Source organism: Peromyscus californicus, unplaced genomic scaffold, assembly GCF_007827085.1.
Source record: "Peromyscus californicus insignis strain IS unplaced genomic scaffold, ASM782708v3 Scaffold_13__1_contigs__length_99412109, whole genome shotgun sequence".
Taxonomy (NCBI): domain Eukaryota; kingdom Metazoa; phylum Chordata; class Mammalia; order Rodentia; family Cricetidae; genus Peromyscus; species Peromyscus californicus.
The window spans coordinates 23518922-23535524 of NW_026294424.1; the positions used below are offsets into that span (position 1 = coordinate 23518922).

The window sequence follows — 16603 nt, forward strand, 5'->3', positions numbered from 1 at the left end:
TATCCTTACAGACTATTCATCCACACTATTATTACTTTCATTTGTAAACTACCAAGAGATTCTATTAGGCCTTGTTATTCCATTTGCCAAGTCCTACAGGGGGTTCTGCATCTGGTAAACAACAAAAACAGCAGCACCTCACCTATCCTGAGAGCCACGCACTCCTCAAAGTCCCCAGAACAAAAATCAGAAACATTAAGAACCTCACTAGTTGTGACAACTGTGGCAAATGCCAGAGTTGGGATGAAAGACATGAATCTCTTTACCAGTATATTCTTAAGTTTTGTAAACTGTAGACACAAGGTTAACCATGAGATGGGCCTAAACTGTTTTAATGGAATTAGTTTTCAGATCTTCAATTACAATAGACTTTTCTCCTAAATTCAATCTGTGTAATGTGTTACCTTTTTGGTTATGAAGTTAAGAATTGACTAAGCACATTTGAATATAGGTTTAAGTACAAATAGAAAAAGAAGTGCTTGGAAGAAAGTAAGGCCCACCCAAGAGCATGGGCGTGGGCTTCTCAAAGGTGAACTCACCCAGATTATACTCATTTTCTAAAAATTCATTCACGGAAAACTGCGTATTTGTATAAATACACTGTGATCATAATCATCTCTTACTCCCCTCTCTATCCTAACTAACATTTACTCATCTTGCAGCATGTGCCCTTCCGAATTCATGTTCTTTTCTCTTTTCTTTTTAAATATCCACTGAATGCACTATTGCTGCTCCTGTATACATGGTAAAGGCCATCCCTCCAAATAGCAACCATTAACTGCTGAAAGCTCCTGAACTAGGAAAGAAGCCTCATATTCACTTCATCTTTTCTAACTATTTTCCTTTGCTCTTTTCCCTAGTTAATTCTTATACACCCCAAACATTACTATACTATTTACCCTGGAGTATAATACCTCATAGGGTACTGACCAGAAAATCTGTAATATATGAAAATTCAAGTATCACCACTCTTTAGTAAGACTAGCCTTTGGCTGGAGTCTGAAAACTTGACTTGCACTACCAAACTTTCCTAAGTGACAGAAGTGGCTCACTGTACCTGACTACATGTAGTTGATACTAAACATCCATTCTGCTTTTAGGAAATCTTGAATTTCAGTAACTGGAAATGTAGGACACATGCTATATTAGAGTAACCACTGGAAGAATTAATCATATTCAACTCCACTATAACAAAAACTAGCCATGAGCCCACTGCTTAGCCCTGTAAGTACTAATGAATCACTCAAGCTGGGGTGATACTGAGAACTCAGCCACAAGAATCCAAAACCACTAAAGTCAAAACATTTTAAATGCTTTTACCACTAGCATGTTTTCCTCTTCCAATCATACTATTTTCAAAGGATATAAAAATATACTTCCAAATTTGCAAAGGAAAACAAGATTGGCTAATAAATATGCAAAGTGATTTGAGTTTTATTTCATACAGATGACATGATTTTATCTATTTTAGGATTCAGAAGTGAGATTACTATCATGGAGACACAAAGCAACATGATTACCTGCACTGAAAAACAAACACTTCAATAGCAAATCTGAATTGGCTAACTAACAACTAATAACTAACTTTACAACAAACTATCTTTGTCAATTAACTCATATAAAAAGATTTTGAAAAAGTATACTTAAAGCCTGTGATGCAAGTATTTTACCAGAAATACTGAGCCAACACATCTTACATAAATATTTTTATTTTCTTTATTCTGAGCCTACCAGAAAAGCAGGTAACTAAATGAAAGAGAAGAACTCATTCAAACTGCTACCTGAGAGAACTGTTTTGTTTGGTTTTGGTTTTCTGAGACAGATTTTTCTGTGTAGCCCTGGCTGTCCTGGAAATCACTGTGTAGAGCAGACAGACCTCAAACTCACAGAGACCCACTTGTCTCTACCACCTGAATGCTGGGATTAAATGTGTGTCCCACTGCATCATGCCTCAATATTTAAAATAGTTTTTGGTAATAAACAACAATGTAATACAGAAAAAAATGCAACAACCATGGTCACTCATGTAAGTACTGCCAGCACGTAGGAGGTAGAAACTGAAGGGTCAGGAGTTTAAATCCATCGTTGGCTACATAGAATAAACCATAGTGTTCAAAGCCAGCCTGGGTTACTTCAGACAGTTTCAAAGCAACCAAGAAACCCACAGCAACAAAAAATGATCAAAGCACAACTCTTCCCACTATAAATATTACATGAACAACACTTCTTAGATTGAACATGTAGAAGGCCTACACTTGCTCAGAGAATAACGGCACCTGCTGCCAAGCCTGATCTTTTTATCCCTGGAACCAACGTGGTAAAAGGAGAGAATTATTCCCAAAAGTTGTCCTCACATAGGCCATGGCATGAATGTGCCCACATACTCACAGGAACACAAAATGAACATGCCTATCTATATTCCCAACACTTGGAAGATAAAGGCAAGAAGATGAGGAACTCAAGGCCAGCCAAGTTTAAGACAAGCTAAGTCTAAATAAAGTTCAAAACCAGATTGGGTTTCATAAAACATTGTCTCAAAAACAAATAAAATACCACAGGAAAGTCAACATACACAAGAACCTTTTTTTCCCCTTATACTAGCCAACTCTGTTTTCCTTTTTATTTTTTCTGTACAATGTTATAAAAAAAATTAGTTTTCTATTTCCATTTATGCATTTGAATATTCTTACTGAACAGAATGATGGGAAAAACAAGAGAGGGCCTTGAAAAAAATCATACAGCATAATAACTGCTGATGTCAATGTATATTAGGAGAACCAATACAAAAAACAGTATGTATGGTGGGTTCTGGAAAAAAAAAAAAACACTAAAAGTGAGTGGGATGTTCTGGCATATGACTTAAGTCTCTGTAGGCCTAGCACTCACACATAAAGCTAATCAATTGAATATTGGTAATAAGATAAGATAGAGTATTATTTCATAAGTGCTATATTAAAATTAATTTAATCAATTAAAAGCAGTAAAAAAAAATCGCTAACAAGCAAAATAGAGGGGCGGTGGGTTTTGTTGCAAAGTAGATGAAATACAAGAAATTGAGAAAAATAAATTTTAGTGTATAGCATGTATTTCTCTAACAAGTCATGGAATTCTTATGCTTATTGTTCATAACACATAAATAACCTTCAGATAACAGCTCTCAAAATCAGAACTAATTTGCTCACTACAGGAAATGAGAGAAAAGTGCCAATGACAGAGTGAAGAAAAGAGAGAAAAACAACAACAACATTAACAGTAGTTAGACATTTGTCAGCATAGTCATTAGGAATTACAAACATTCAATACACATTCAAGCAGAACTTTCAAATAGGAAAGCAGGGGTGAAACCATCATAGACCAAATGATTATCTCTAACTGATTCTACTAAGTAAGGATTATTGCACAACAGAAAACACATGTGGAAACATTTTCACATAGGAAACATTAAAGCAGAAGTTCCACTAAGAAGCAGGAAGTAAAATTTGTATTTACATTCTAAATATATATTCTAAGCTTCCTATTTTCAATGTTAATTTATTCAGACTTCATCATGAATCTCAAACTTTGTTTGGAAATATTGTTGTACAATGTAAAAAGAAGCTTCAACTGTATTGTATCCACATATTTTAAAACATACCTGTCCTTCTCTTGAAAACTTGAAGGGTGGTTTGTGTTTAATAACACTTGTTGCAAGCCTAAGAAGTCCAGAAAGCCCATCATCTTCTATAGTACCATCTAGGTGATCAAGGATCTCCCTACTATTAATAAAAAGAACAAAAAAGATGAAGATATTCTTTATCTTTGATGAATAATGTAATTGTTAATTCTGCATCAAACTTTACCTGCGAATACAGTCAGCCAAATGTCTTGCCAAAGCATCTAAATCGAGGAGTGTTGTCTTGAGAGAAAAAGAAAATACAAATTCAAATACATTTTTATTTTTGGTGTTAAATTAGAAAAACATTATTTCCTTATATGTAAAAAAAAAGTTGTGCTTTGCAAATTAAGTTATAAATTCAATATACCTATTCTTCTATATGATATCTCAATATACCTATTCTTCTATATGATATCAATTTAAAAAAAAAAAAGCTATAGTTTTAAATGCATCACTAACAGACCCATCAAAACAAAATCATGATAAGCCAGGCAGTGGTGGTATACTCCTCTGATCTCAGCACTTGAGAGGCAGAGACAGGCAGATCTCTGTGAGGTCAAGGACAGCCTGGTCTATCTACAGAGCAGTTCCAGGACAGCTGGGGCTACACAGAGAAACCCTGTCCTAAAAAAGAAAAAAAAAGAAAAAAAAATTATGATAGCCATTACAGTAAATTATGAGCAGTTACTAAAGCTTTCTCTTTCTCTTTTTTCTTTTTTTTTTTTTTGCTTTTTTGGTGTTTTTTGTTTGTTTGTTTATTTGGTTTTGGTTTTTTCTACACAGGATTTCTCCATGTAGTTTTGGTGCCTGTCCCAGATCTCACTCTGTAGACCAGGCTGACTTCGAACTCACAGAGATCCCTCTGGCTCTGCCTCCCAAGTGCTGGGATTAAAGGCGTGCGCCATTGCCGCCCAGCTACTAAAGTTTTTTTTATACTACATTCATCAAGACGTAATTTACAGGCAGGTTAGTGATGCACAATCCCACAGTATATTGTCCCCAGTCCTAATGTTTGTTTCTACTGTGATCATCTTTGACCTTAGCTTTAATAATAAACTAAACATTACAGTTAATTTATGTCAGTTTTAATTTTTTAACTGAAGAAACAAAATAAAAACAGATTTCATAAATTGAACTTAATCTAAGACAGTGCTCAAAGAAACTAGAGCTCTAAGGGGGAAGACTACTTGGACTAGAATTAAAACTTGTTCATTAACAGAAGTAAATGGGCAATGCCAGATTTAAAACAAAATTGTTTATCGGGTACCAGTATTTAAAAAGTAGTAATTAAGTAAGTTAAAACTTCTTCAATATTAATTTTATAATTACTTCCCAAATAAAAAGACTTTACCAAGTTATTTGTAAAACTAAAAACCAGGTAGTATTACCACTACAGGCTACTTTTATGCTGTGTATAGACTATACTTTCATTTATATGCACACACAAGGGAAAGTGTTTCCCAAATATTCAAACAAATCTTCTTTATATTATTCTCACTTCTTTAGAAATACCAAGATACATTTCTAGCCTAACTAAATTTATATAAGAAGGAAAATGAAAAGTCTATATGGCAAGTTTATCTTCAAAATTTATTTGTTTTAAAATTTATTTGTAGCTAGATGTAGTGGAGTATACCTTTAATCCCAGCAATTATTTCTTTGACAGGAAATATTATTTTAGCTTCTGTTTAGTTTAAAATTATTTCAATTTTTTTGGCCAGGCGGTGGTGGCACACGCCTTTAATCCCAGCACTCGGGAGGCAGAGCCAGGCGGATCCCTGTGAGTTCGAGGCCAGCCTGGGCTACCAAGTGAGTTCCAGGAAAGGCGCAAAGCTACACAGAGAAACCCTGTCTCGAAAAACCAAAAAAAAAAAATTATTTCAATTTTTACATAATTTTTATCTTCACATATTTACATAAACTTTTTATTTATTTTACATACGAGGACTCTAAACCCACCTCTTATTGTAAAAAGATACATATATAACTTAAAAATACAAATCTCAGAGCTGGAGAAATGGCTCCAGGGTGACGTGCATATGATGATCTTCCAGTGGACCCAAGTTTGGTCCCCAGGACCCATAATAAGGAAGCACACCACCACCTTTAACTGAAGCTCTAGGCCCTGGAGTGGTCCTCAACCTTCCAAATGCTGCAACAACCCTTTAATATAGTTCCTCATGTTGTGATGACCCTCCCAACCATAAAATTATTTTGCTGCTACTTCATAACTAATTTTGCTACTGTTATGAATCCATAATATGAATATTTGATACCAAGGATATCTGACTTACAAGGGGTCATGGCCAACAGGTTGAGAACCAGGGCTCTTCTCTCCTGGCCTCTATGGGCACAGCATTTATGCTGGTATACATAATTTAAAAAGTATAGTGTTTGCAATAAATGTATCACTTCCCAATTAAGGTTTTCTAAATCTTAGATTGGTCAAGAGTACTTATAGATGCTTATAAATGAAGGTATACTTTAACAGTTAAAGTCAAAGTAAAATAAGAAAGGAACTAAAACAGAACAGAAGAGTATTAATACAACAGAAAAGTTAGGACAGCACCCGCTACTTAAACATTAGTATACATGCCCTCACTAAAGGACAAGTAAAACCATGAACACCCACATGCACAGCTTGGATCCATTAACAACTTAATAGGTACTTTTCTGAACATACCTGACTAGCGTCCTTTATGTGTATGTTGTCCACTAATTTGCATAACAACCAAAAATATTCTTTACATCCAGGTTTTAACATTGGTTCTTCTTCATAATCATCTATCTATTAAAACAAATTTGCCTTGTGAAATCATTTTAAAAATCATAATGTATTTAAACAAGAACAGACTTTATGAAAGAAATAAAATGCCTACACAATTCAATACTATTTGAACTCTAAGAAAAGATGAATGAGTTCCTGGTGAATTCTGTAAAATCATAAACTCAGAAGACAAGGAAACTTTTAGAAAAAGAATCATAAACTGGGGATGGTGGTGCACTCCTTTAATGCCAGCACTCTGAGGTCAGAGGTTGGTGTACATCCTGTAGTTCAAGCTCAGGTTGGGGGACAGAGGGAAGCCCTATCTCAAAAACACAAAACAAAAACAAAACAAAAAAAAAAAACCAAGAAAGAAAAACAATCTCCAATTATCTGGAAAAGATACAATCAGAGGAAAACATGCAAATGCTACATTATACAGTTTTAAAATTATTAAAAATATTTATTAACAGTCTTCTGAATTTATTATGTGGTAAAAGCTTTTACAATATTAGTGTAACGCCAGATGAAAAAAAAACTAAAAAATCTGAAAATTATACGAGTTAAAATAAAATCAAACGTGTTACTTAGTGAGGAAAGGAGCTGCACTATCATTTTTCAACTTGGTAGGGACAAACAGTATTTCCAGAATAACATTCTCATGACAGGCAACACAAAGCTGAAATCAAAACACACAGATGTTGTTAGTGGCTGTGATGCTAACAGTGAGAATGGTATGATTAAACAAGCATCTGGTGTGCACCTATAATGCCAGGACTCCACTTCCACAGAGAGAGGAGGCAACTACAAGAACACAGTACAAAACGATAACCTGCAGCCAGGTAAAATCTCACCCTGAGAGGTCTCAGTGCTTGAGCATCAGGCAGAAATTTCAATAGGGTGGAGGCAGCCAAAAGGAGAAAGGATCGGTGAATGGAGTCTCCCCCATCTAGGCCTGACAGGGATAACTTATAGAGACCGTTGCAAGATTCATGGCGAACTGCAGTCTAAAGGCGAAAAAGGGACAATTTGAGTATTTAAAAGCAATTCCCAGGCTAGGGACATAGCCCAGTTCATAAGAGTTTGCCTTGAGTTTGATCCCCAGCATTTTACCCATCAGGTAGTAGTGTAGTAGGCCTGTAATCCCATCACTGGAGTATTATGATCAGCTATATAGAGAGCTAGAGGCCATATTGTCTCAAGAATTTAATCTTATCCAAAACTGCATTATCAATCTTGAGACCAGACTGGGCTACATGAGACTTTGTCTTCAAACAAACAAACGAAAAAGAATTCCTGGGAATGTATAGCGTATGGGAGGGCTCAGGTTTGAGACCCAGAATGGTGGGAGGAAGAGAAAAAGACAGGGAGGAAGGGAGGAAGGAAGGGAGGGAAGCTGAATATATGAACAAGAAACAAGGTGGGGGTGTGTGTGGGGTGTGTAGAGGGGAAGAAAGAAGTGGGAAAGGAAAAAAGTGAGGAGAATAAAGGAAATGAAGAGAGAGAAGAAAGGAGAGGAAAGGGGGATAATGTTAGTGGGAATAGCTTTAGATAACAGTTTGTTTGAAACAGGGTTTCATCTTGCCTGTGGTACCCAAAACACTAGCCTAGAAGTCCTTATCCTCTCGCCTATACCTTCCAAGTGCTGGGACTACAGGTGAGGGAGACCGCAGAGCTAGCTGACTTCTTTAACAAGGTGGTTTATGTTTTGTTGAGGACTGAACACAGTCTTGCACACTGCACATGTAAGAAGAGCTCTACTACTGAACTACATCAGCAGCCCTAGCAATGTTCTGTAAATATAATATTCTGCTCATACACATATTAACATAAACAACATACAATCTTATAAAGTAGCCAATAGTGCATGGCAGTATATGCTTACATTTTGTTAAAGAAATGCCTATTTATGGCTATAAAGCAGAAACAAATATAAAAATATACAGGTAAAAAGTTAGGATTAAAGGGTTTCATTATTATGTTAATTACAACATAAATTACAAGACAAACATTGTAAAACCAGAAGCAACTTCATTTATGAAAGTATTTAAATCAGAACATTTCACAGATTCCAAGTGAACTTCCCAGATGTTACAATGGCTACCTGGCACAGCCAGAATAGAACACAATTTAAAAATAACAAATATGAATGACGCAGAATGTATAATATTCACATTTTTAAATGATCAGATTCTATATCTAAGAGGTAAATAGGTAATGTAATGATGAATAGAATCTCGGCGGTTCTTCACCATTATGGATCTTGTTTAACAATGCTAATAACACACAAACAGGTAAAAGGAGAAGTAGCAATCTTTGCTTTTTACCTTACCTCAGGAATAAGGAGGGTCAGTTTCTTTAGCCAATCTTGTAAATGATCACTGTCAGCAAGGCTAGACTTCACTAGAGAGCAGCAATGAGCCCAGCTCACCAAGAGCCACATTGAATAATGGGAAACTAGGAGAAAATAAAGGCATTGTACAGGTTTGTGTCCATAAAGATACAATGTTCATTATTAAATACAAAATTTCGCACATCATATCTATTGTACACTTTACTTATTCAAAATTAAGTTTAAAAACACAATGAATTTTGTTGAGCTCTTACCTTCATGTCTAGACCTGTGATCGGACTGAGCTTTCAAAACCCTGGAAAACAAAAATATGCTATCATCACTAATTAAAATTGGCAATGAAGTACAAATAATTACTATATATCCCTTAAACTTTAAAAAACTTCACTCCACATTGATTTAAGAAAATTACTACTTAGAGTACGGTATCACTTATTTTGAACCAGTAAATGAAACACTTGGGACATCAACAAGATGGTTTTCAGAGGACAGAATAAAGGAGGAGGGCAGTACAGGGGGTTGTTGTCAAAGAAAGAAACTTCAGACAGGAAGAATAAATTTTAAGTTCTGTTGCAGAGCATAATAATTACATGTCAATAAAAACACAGTGATCGGGCCAAGTGTACTTACTGGCATAGGCATTTAATCCCAGCACTCAGGAGGGAGAGTTCGGCATATGAGTTCAAGGCCAGCCTGATCTACAAAATGAGATCCAGGACAGCCAGCACTGTTACACAGGGAAACCCTGTCTTGAAAAACCATTGAAAAACAAAACAACAAAAAAAACAGACTGAAGTATCATGCTACTGGCATTGTGTCTCTAGCACACAGTGGCAGACTCCTGCTTAGCATATAAAAGGCCTTGGGTTTGGTCCTGGAAACAAAATAACAGTGTATTTCAAAATGAAATAAAAATGAAAGAGGCTGGTGCTGTAGGCATGTAATTCCAGCTAATTAAGAGGCTGAAGCAGGAGAGTTTTGGCCTAGCTAGGCTTGTGGTTTTGTGGCTTTTCTCCTTCCACTATGTGGGTTCTAGGTTGTCTAGTACCTTTATCCTCCCTCTGAACAATATTGTTGGCCCCCAAAATGAACTTTTAAAGAAATCAAAACTCACTTATACATTAAAAAAGAGATATATTAATATATTAATCAAGAGTTTTGGTATTTGATTTGGTGTTTTTCCTTTTTTTAACGGATTACCACTGTGTGTAAGTGTGTCAGCTTGCATCGTTGGTGCCAAGTGCTTTTACTCACTTTTACATTTTGCTGATCCTCATTCTTTTGGTTTTTTGTTTTTTATTAAAAACAAACCCGGATCCTCAGATGCAGCTCAGGCCTGTGATGCCCTCCCAATCCTCTTGAGCCTCAGGTTCTAAGTAGTTGACATTATGGAAGTGCACCCAAACACCTGGCTCATGTTTAGATTTTAATAACCCACACTGACACAATACACTTCCCTCAATAGCAATCTATACGTGTCTTGTACTTTTAATGCTCATCTATGCATTAGAAAAATTTTAATAACAGGAAAAAGGTTTGTCCTAGTTCCTCGGATGAGGGCTTTTGAAAACATTACAACATAGAACTCAGGCAACAGAAGAAGTCATGAAGAGTGAAGGAGTATTCCAGAGATTATAATGAACTCTCTAGAATGGATTGTTTTAAGAATGATTACATCAATTTGATATGTACTATTTGTGTACAAGAAAGTTCAGTCCAATAAAACATGCTATGGAATATTTGAAAATTAGTTTCATAGTCTAACATAATTTATATGATTATATATGAGATTTACAACTAGGTCACCATATATTAATCTATCCATTTCTTTTTCTTTTGTTTTTGAGACAAGATTTTTCTGTGTAGCCTTGGCTGGCCTGGAACTCACAGAGATCCACATGCCTCTGCCTACCAGTGTGGGGATTAAATGCATGCACCATCATCTCCCTGGTGAACCTGTTTCATAATTTGAAATTCTGTATTAAAATTTTCTGCATTTTGCAACTTTCGAAAGTAGTCCAAATAAATGGGATATTGTTTTGTTCAAACCATACACAAAGAATTTATTTATACATTTATTTGTGTAAGTCTTATGTTCTACTGACTGTATACTACTGGTGCTCATGTGCGTGTGTGCGTGTGTGTGTGTGTGTGTGTGTGTGTGTGTGTGTGTGTGTGTGTGTGTGTGAGAGAGAGAGAGAGAGAGAGAGAGAGAGAGAGAGAGACTGACAGACAGACAAAATGTATGTGCAAGTATGATGCATGCTTACTCGCGTGCAAAGACCAAAAGAAAGTGTGCAGGATCTTCTTCTATCACTTTCCTCTGAGGTGGGACCTATCTGTGAACACGGGATTCAGATACTCTGGACTAGGATAGACATCAAGACACTCCACAGACCTTCCTATCTCTGTCCATTCATGGAACAGGTGTGTGGGGGCTGCCCAGCTAAGTGTGTGCTGAGATTGGCATGATCCTGGTGATCATGTAGCAAAAACTCTCAACTAATCAGTCACCTCTATAGCTTTTTTGGTTTTACACACAACATTTCCAGTTCCATCCATGGAAAAAACATAAACTATGAAAATGCCAAACATCCACAACTTCAAGATTTCTTTTTTGTTTGTTTTTTTGAGACAGGGTTTCTCTGTAACAGAGTTCTGGCTGTCCTGGAACTCACTTTGCAGACCAGGCTGGCCTTGAACTCAAAGAGATCCAGCTGCCTCTGCCTCCTGATGCTGGGATAAAAGGTATATGCCACCATGCCTGGTCAATATTCGAGATTTCTGACAAGCAGAACTAGAGCATCTTTCAAAACTGACTGAACTCCCTCTTGAGCTCTCAAAGTCATCACACGTACTTCCAGGTACTCATATATATGCATAAATTTTTGAAAAATCTCAGGACTGAGGGCAGAAATAAGACAAACCTACAATATACCAGAGATATTTTTTAAAGAGGAACCCTTAACCTCAAATGATAGGGCTACATCAAAAGGTAACAAGAACAAGTTTCAAATGGCTTCTGTAAGGCAACTTGTATAATTTGAGAAAAAGGAATAATGACAATAAAAAATGACATTAAACATATCTATATTTTATATATAAATATAATATATACATACATAAATACATATGTGTATATATATTTGGTTTTTGGAGGCAGGGTTTTTCTGTGTAACAGCCCTGGTCATTCAGAACTCACTCCCTTGAACCCAGAGATCCACCTGCCTCTGCCTCCCTAGTGCTGGGATTAAAGGCACACACCATTACACCCAATAAAATAAATACTTCAAATCCTTGAATCAAAATAATACTAATCTAGAGGAATAAAATAGAAAATGTTTCTCCTTATATAATGGGTTGTTCAACAATAGACACTGAAATAATACCAATAATTAGGAACATCAACATTTAGCAAAAATTATGTTAACATTTAATTAAGGAAAAATTACTGATAAAAGCAAGTCAACTGAAGTTTTATATAAAATAGTAAGCTTATAACTTCATAATGTCTTCACACTGACAGCTTATTAAAAAGGAAGTTTTTAGCAAAGAAAATGGGAATTAACTCTCAAAATTACTATCAGTAGACTAAAGGGCATCATCAGAACGTAATAGGAAGAACATGTCACTTCTGGACTGTTGCTACTAAAAATATTCTAAAACAAAACAGAAACTGGCCGGAGTTAGGCATAATGGGCACATGGCTGGATTCCAAGCACTCCACAGGTTGAAGCAGGAGAATTGCAAGACTGCGGTCAGGCAGAGCTGGCAAGATCATGTTTCAAACGAAAAAGCACCAGGTGGTGCTGCTGCCCACCTTCAATCCAAACACTTGGGAGGTAGAGGCAGGCTGATCTCTGTGAGTTCAAGGCCAGCCTGCTCTACAGAGTAAGTTCTAAGATAGCCAGAGCTGAGAAACTCTGTCTCATAAAACAAAACAAGGGAGGGAGGGAGGGAGGGAGGGCGGGAGGGAGGGAGGGAGGGGAGGGGAAAAGAAAACTGGCTTATACTACTATAATGAGTATTATGAAGCAAAGGTTAGGTAAGTATCTCTACCTAAGAAAAGAAGAAGGATGACAACTAACACGACACTGAGCCAAGAATAAACAAACAAATTAGGAGACTAGGAAGATAGCTTAATGGGTAACACTCACTGCTCTGCAAGCATGAGTATCTGAGTCTGAATCCCAAGCAAACAAGAAAAATGAAAGGCATGGATGCATTTGTCTGTAACCTCACCACTGGAGGGCAGGGCCAGGCAGAGCTCCAGAATTTGTAGGCAAATCTGCCTGGCTAAAAAGGTGAATTCTTATTTAAGTAAGATACTATGTCTCAAAGCAGTGTGGCGGAGAGAGCAATAAAGTAAGACATCACCACCTTGCTTGCTGGGGCCTCTGCATGAACTTACCCATATTAACAAGGGCTTGAGGATTTAGTTTATGGTAGAGTGCTTGTCTAGTGCCTAGCACTATTTAAAAGAAAAAAAAATCAAATGTATTAATGTTTAATTTCTTAAGAGATTTGTGTGTGTGTGTGTGTGTGTGTGTGTGAGTGTGTGTACATGTGCATGTGAGCACATGCCCATGGGGGCCAGAAGAGGCTACCATACCCTCAAACCTAGAGTTATAGGCAATTGTGGGCTTCCAGGCATGGATGTTGGAACCAAATTCCAGTCTTCCACAAAAACAGTACACACTCTTAACCACTGAGCCATCTCTCCAAATCCAATGTTGAATTATGTAAGTTAATTTGTTTTTACTCAGGGCTAGACAAGATGGCTCAATGGGTAAGAACACCTGATACTATTTCAGAGGATCCAAATTCGTTGCCTAGCACACACACCAAGCAGCTTACAACCACTTATAATTCCAGCTCCAGAAGACTGGAAATCTTCAGATCCCTGCTGACACCAACATTCACTAGTGTACACATATGTACACATGTGTACACACAAACACACATACTTGTCTAGTTATTGAGAAAATATCCTTAATTTAAGAGACAGATATCTAAGTATTTCTAGGTAGTCATAGAGTCTAAAACTTACATTCATGAAATTCCTTAGAATTTACAAACAGAAATACTCATGAATACATAAGCTTGACAAATGTTGAGAAGATATGCAAGTCTAGGTGAAAAGTAGGGCAATACATTATTAAAATCCTAATAACTTTTGTGTTAAACTTATTTTCAAAATGAAGTGGTTATTTACTGTGTTAATGTATATGATGTATATGCAGGCATGGTCAGGGGCTACTGCCAAGTGTCTTCTATTATTCTCTCCCTTACCTTTAAGGAGTCTCTCTTACTAAAGCTGGGTCTGGCTGCATTGAGTGGACTGACTGAGCTCTGGGGATCCTCCTACCCTACCTAACCCAGCACCTGACGTTTATACGGGCGCCTGTAGTAGAACTGAGGTTCTCATACTTGAAACAGCAAGCATTTTACCCACTTAGCCATCTCCCCAGCCCCCAAATGAAAGATTTTTATTTTTTGTTTTTCCCTTTTTTGAGACAGAAATGTCACTATGGAAACCTGAAACGCACAGGGATCCACCTGCCTCTGCCTCCAGAATACTGAAAGGTGGGTGCCACCATGCCCAGTTCAAAACTGAAGTTTAGTAACAGCATATACACACATATAAAACACATAAAAATGCATACCTAGGAGCCAGATTATCGTACGTATAAGCAACAGACATAAGTCGCTGAATCAAACTGGTTCCTTGGACAAGCACAAGAAACACCTTTAAAAACAAAAACATCAAGGGGAGAAAATCTTTGAATAGAGCAAAATACAAAGTGTACGTCATTTCCCCACCTCCCCTAAAATCACCAACAGCAAGTGTCATTGCTCAGGGGCTTTGATAAGGATAGTAAGCTACAGCTGCTTTGGTAAATAAATGAATAAACATATACGTGACTGTTTCCTTGATGTACAACACCTAATGAAAAAACTCTGAAAAAAGAAGCATATACAGGTATAAATGTCAGGCCTGTTTGACTAGATGCAAGGTTCATTTGTATATTCTAATTTATTTTCCATAGTTTTTAGAGTACAACATGTAGTTGCATATATTTTAAAAGCAAATCACTCTAAAAACTTCCTAAGTGCATTTTACACCAATACTTGTACACATTTATATTATTCAAATCTCAAAGAGTAAGTCACTAATAAATATAGAAATTATTGAGTGAGAGCCTAGAGAAATAGCTTAAGAGGACCTTCAATATTTGAAGAGGACCCAGGTTCAGTTCCCAGACCCCACATGGAGGCTCACAACTGTATGTAATTCCAGTTTTAGGGATCCAATGCCTTTTTCTGGCTTCCTTGGTCACCAGACACGTATGTGGTGCACATACATACATGCTGGCAAAATATTAATACACATAAAAGTAAATTTTTTAAAGGAAATTATTTCAGGAGTTAATGGAAAGAATCACAATTTGATTAATTATTTTATAAAGTGAAAGATTTCTTCTGGTAAAAACATAATAGAAACATTAAAGAAATTATCAAGTAGTATTTACCACTAAAACACTTTGGAATGCATTTAGAAGTCACAAAACATTTCATATTTAAGAGATACAAATAATCTACAATACTAGAAAAGATTATTTTTCCAATTTAACCTCTAACATTGCAAAAGTGAGACATGATTTAGGTCCTGTTATACCAATGGTTTCCAAATCTTATGTTCACCAAACTCCGCTATCTGTACCAATTCATTACTCTTGTGTTCTAGAGATGAGGTGTGCCTCAAGGGGTGACAGAATGAGGAAGAGATTTCACTACCAAGTAATCTTCATCTCTTCCCACTTCCCCAGTAACAGACCGAGACAGCGAAGGGTATACATCTGATTCTCTGGACAGAGAATAGTCAAAGTGACATTCTCTCTCGCTCCCCCACCCTCTCAAAGACAGGATCTCTCTATGCAGTACCGACCGGGCCTGCCTGCCTCTTCCTGGAGTGCAAGGATCCTAGATGTGCACCACCACTCCTGGCCCATGAGCTCTATTTAAGCTGAAGGATGTCCTAGTGTTTATACTGGTTTTCGACATCTCTAAACAAACATTCTCCACACTTTCTGTAAATGCTAAAGCTAGGACACTACAATCAAGAGTCTTCCCTGGACAGCTGCATTCCTACTAGGACCTGCCACACTAGGTTACAGTGCCTGCTTTTCTTGTGAGCATTGCTCCAGAGGCATTTATCCAGAAGGAACAGGCTTCACTGTGTGCGTGTGTGTACATCACATGTATGCAGGTACAGTTATGAGCTATGTGAGAGGGTGCCGAACCAATTAAAGTCTTCTAAAAGAGAAGTTAGTGTTCTTAACCACTGAGCCATCTCTCCAGTCCCAGTCTTCAACTTCCTAAAGAACTCCTTTCACTAGCTTTTATTTGGTATCCTCTGAGAATCAAGACATAGTGGAGCAAACCCCATTTTTCAGAAGCCTGAACCCAGTCCAACAGAATTTCTTTGGTAAGCTCATGACTCCTGACTAACTCCAACAGTGGTCTACAACCAGCTCTAGGAATGGTCAACAATGCTTTGCCTGGGTTGCTTCAGCACTTCAACACACATGTGTGAAATCCATCTTTTATTATATTTCCTGTGTTGAAATACCTACTATGATTTCCCTATTTTTCTGAATGGACTCTGATACTCTCAGAATGTGAGTTATAAAGTTCTAATAATACATGTAAGTGTAAGGTTAGATAACATATTAAAATGGCGTATCATGCATTCCTGTTAAATGAAGAACAGAAAATTATTACAATTTTATATAACACTGCTGTAGTTACTAGGTAGTATCACAGTAAT

At 36.8% G+C, this 16603-nt stretch overlaps 1 protein-coding gene across 4 annotated transcripts in view; it reads right to left on the reverse strand.

The window, feature by feature from the left end:
• Nucleotides 1-16603, reverse strand: part of Usp34 (ubiquitin specific peptidase 34) — a 191773-nt gene that overhangs the window by 62198 nt on the left and 112972 nt on the right. For all 4 annotated transcript variants that reach the window (XM_052734681.1, XM_052734680.1, XM_052734682.1 and 1 more), the window contains 7 exons: nucleotides 14439-14521; nucleotides 9027-9067; nucleotides 8752-8876; nucleotides 7274-7426; nucleotides 6339-6443; nucleotides 3840-3895; nucleotides 3635-3755 (listed from right to left, as the gene is read on the reverse strand). In XM_052734681.1, the coding sequence (XP_052590641.1) occupies nucleotides 3635-3755; nucleotides 3840-3895; nucleotides 6339-6443; nucleotides 7274-7426; nucleotides 8752-8876; nucleotides 9027-9067; nucleotides 14439-14521 (684 nt within the window). The remainder of the gene's footprint in view (nucleotides 1-3634; nucleotides 3756-3839; nucleotides 3896-6338; nucleotides 6444-7273; nucleotides 7427-8751; nucleotides 8877-9026; nucleotides 9068-14438; nucleotides 14522-16603) is intronic.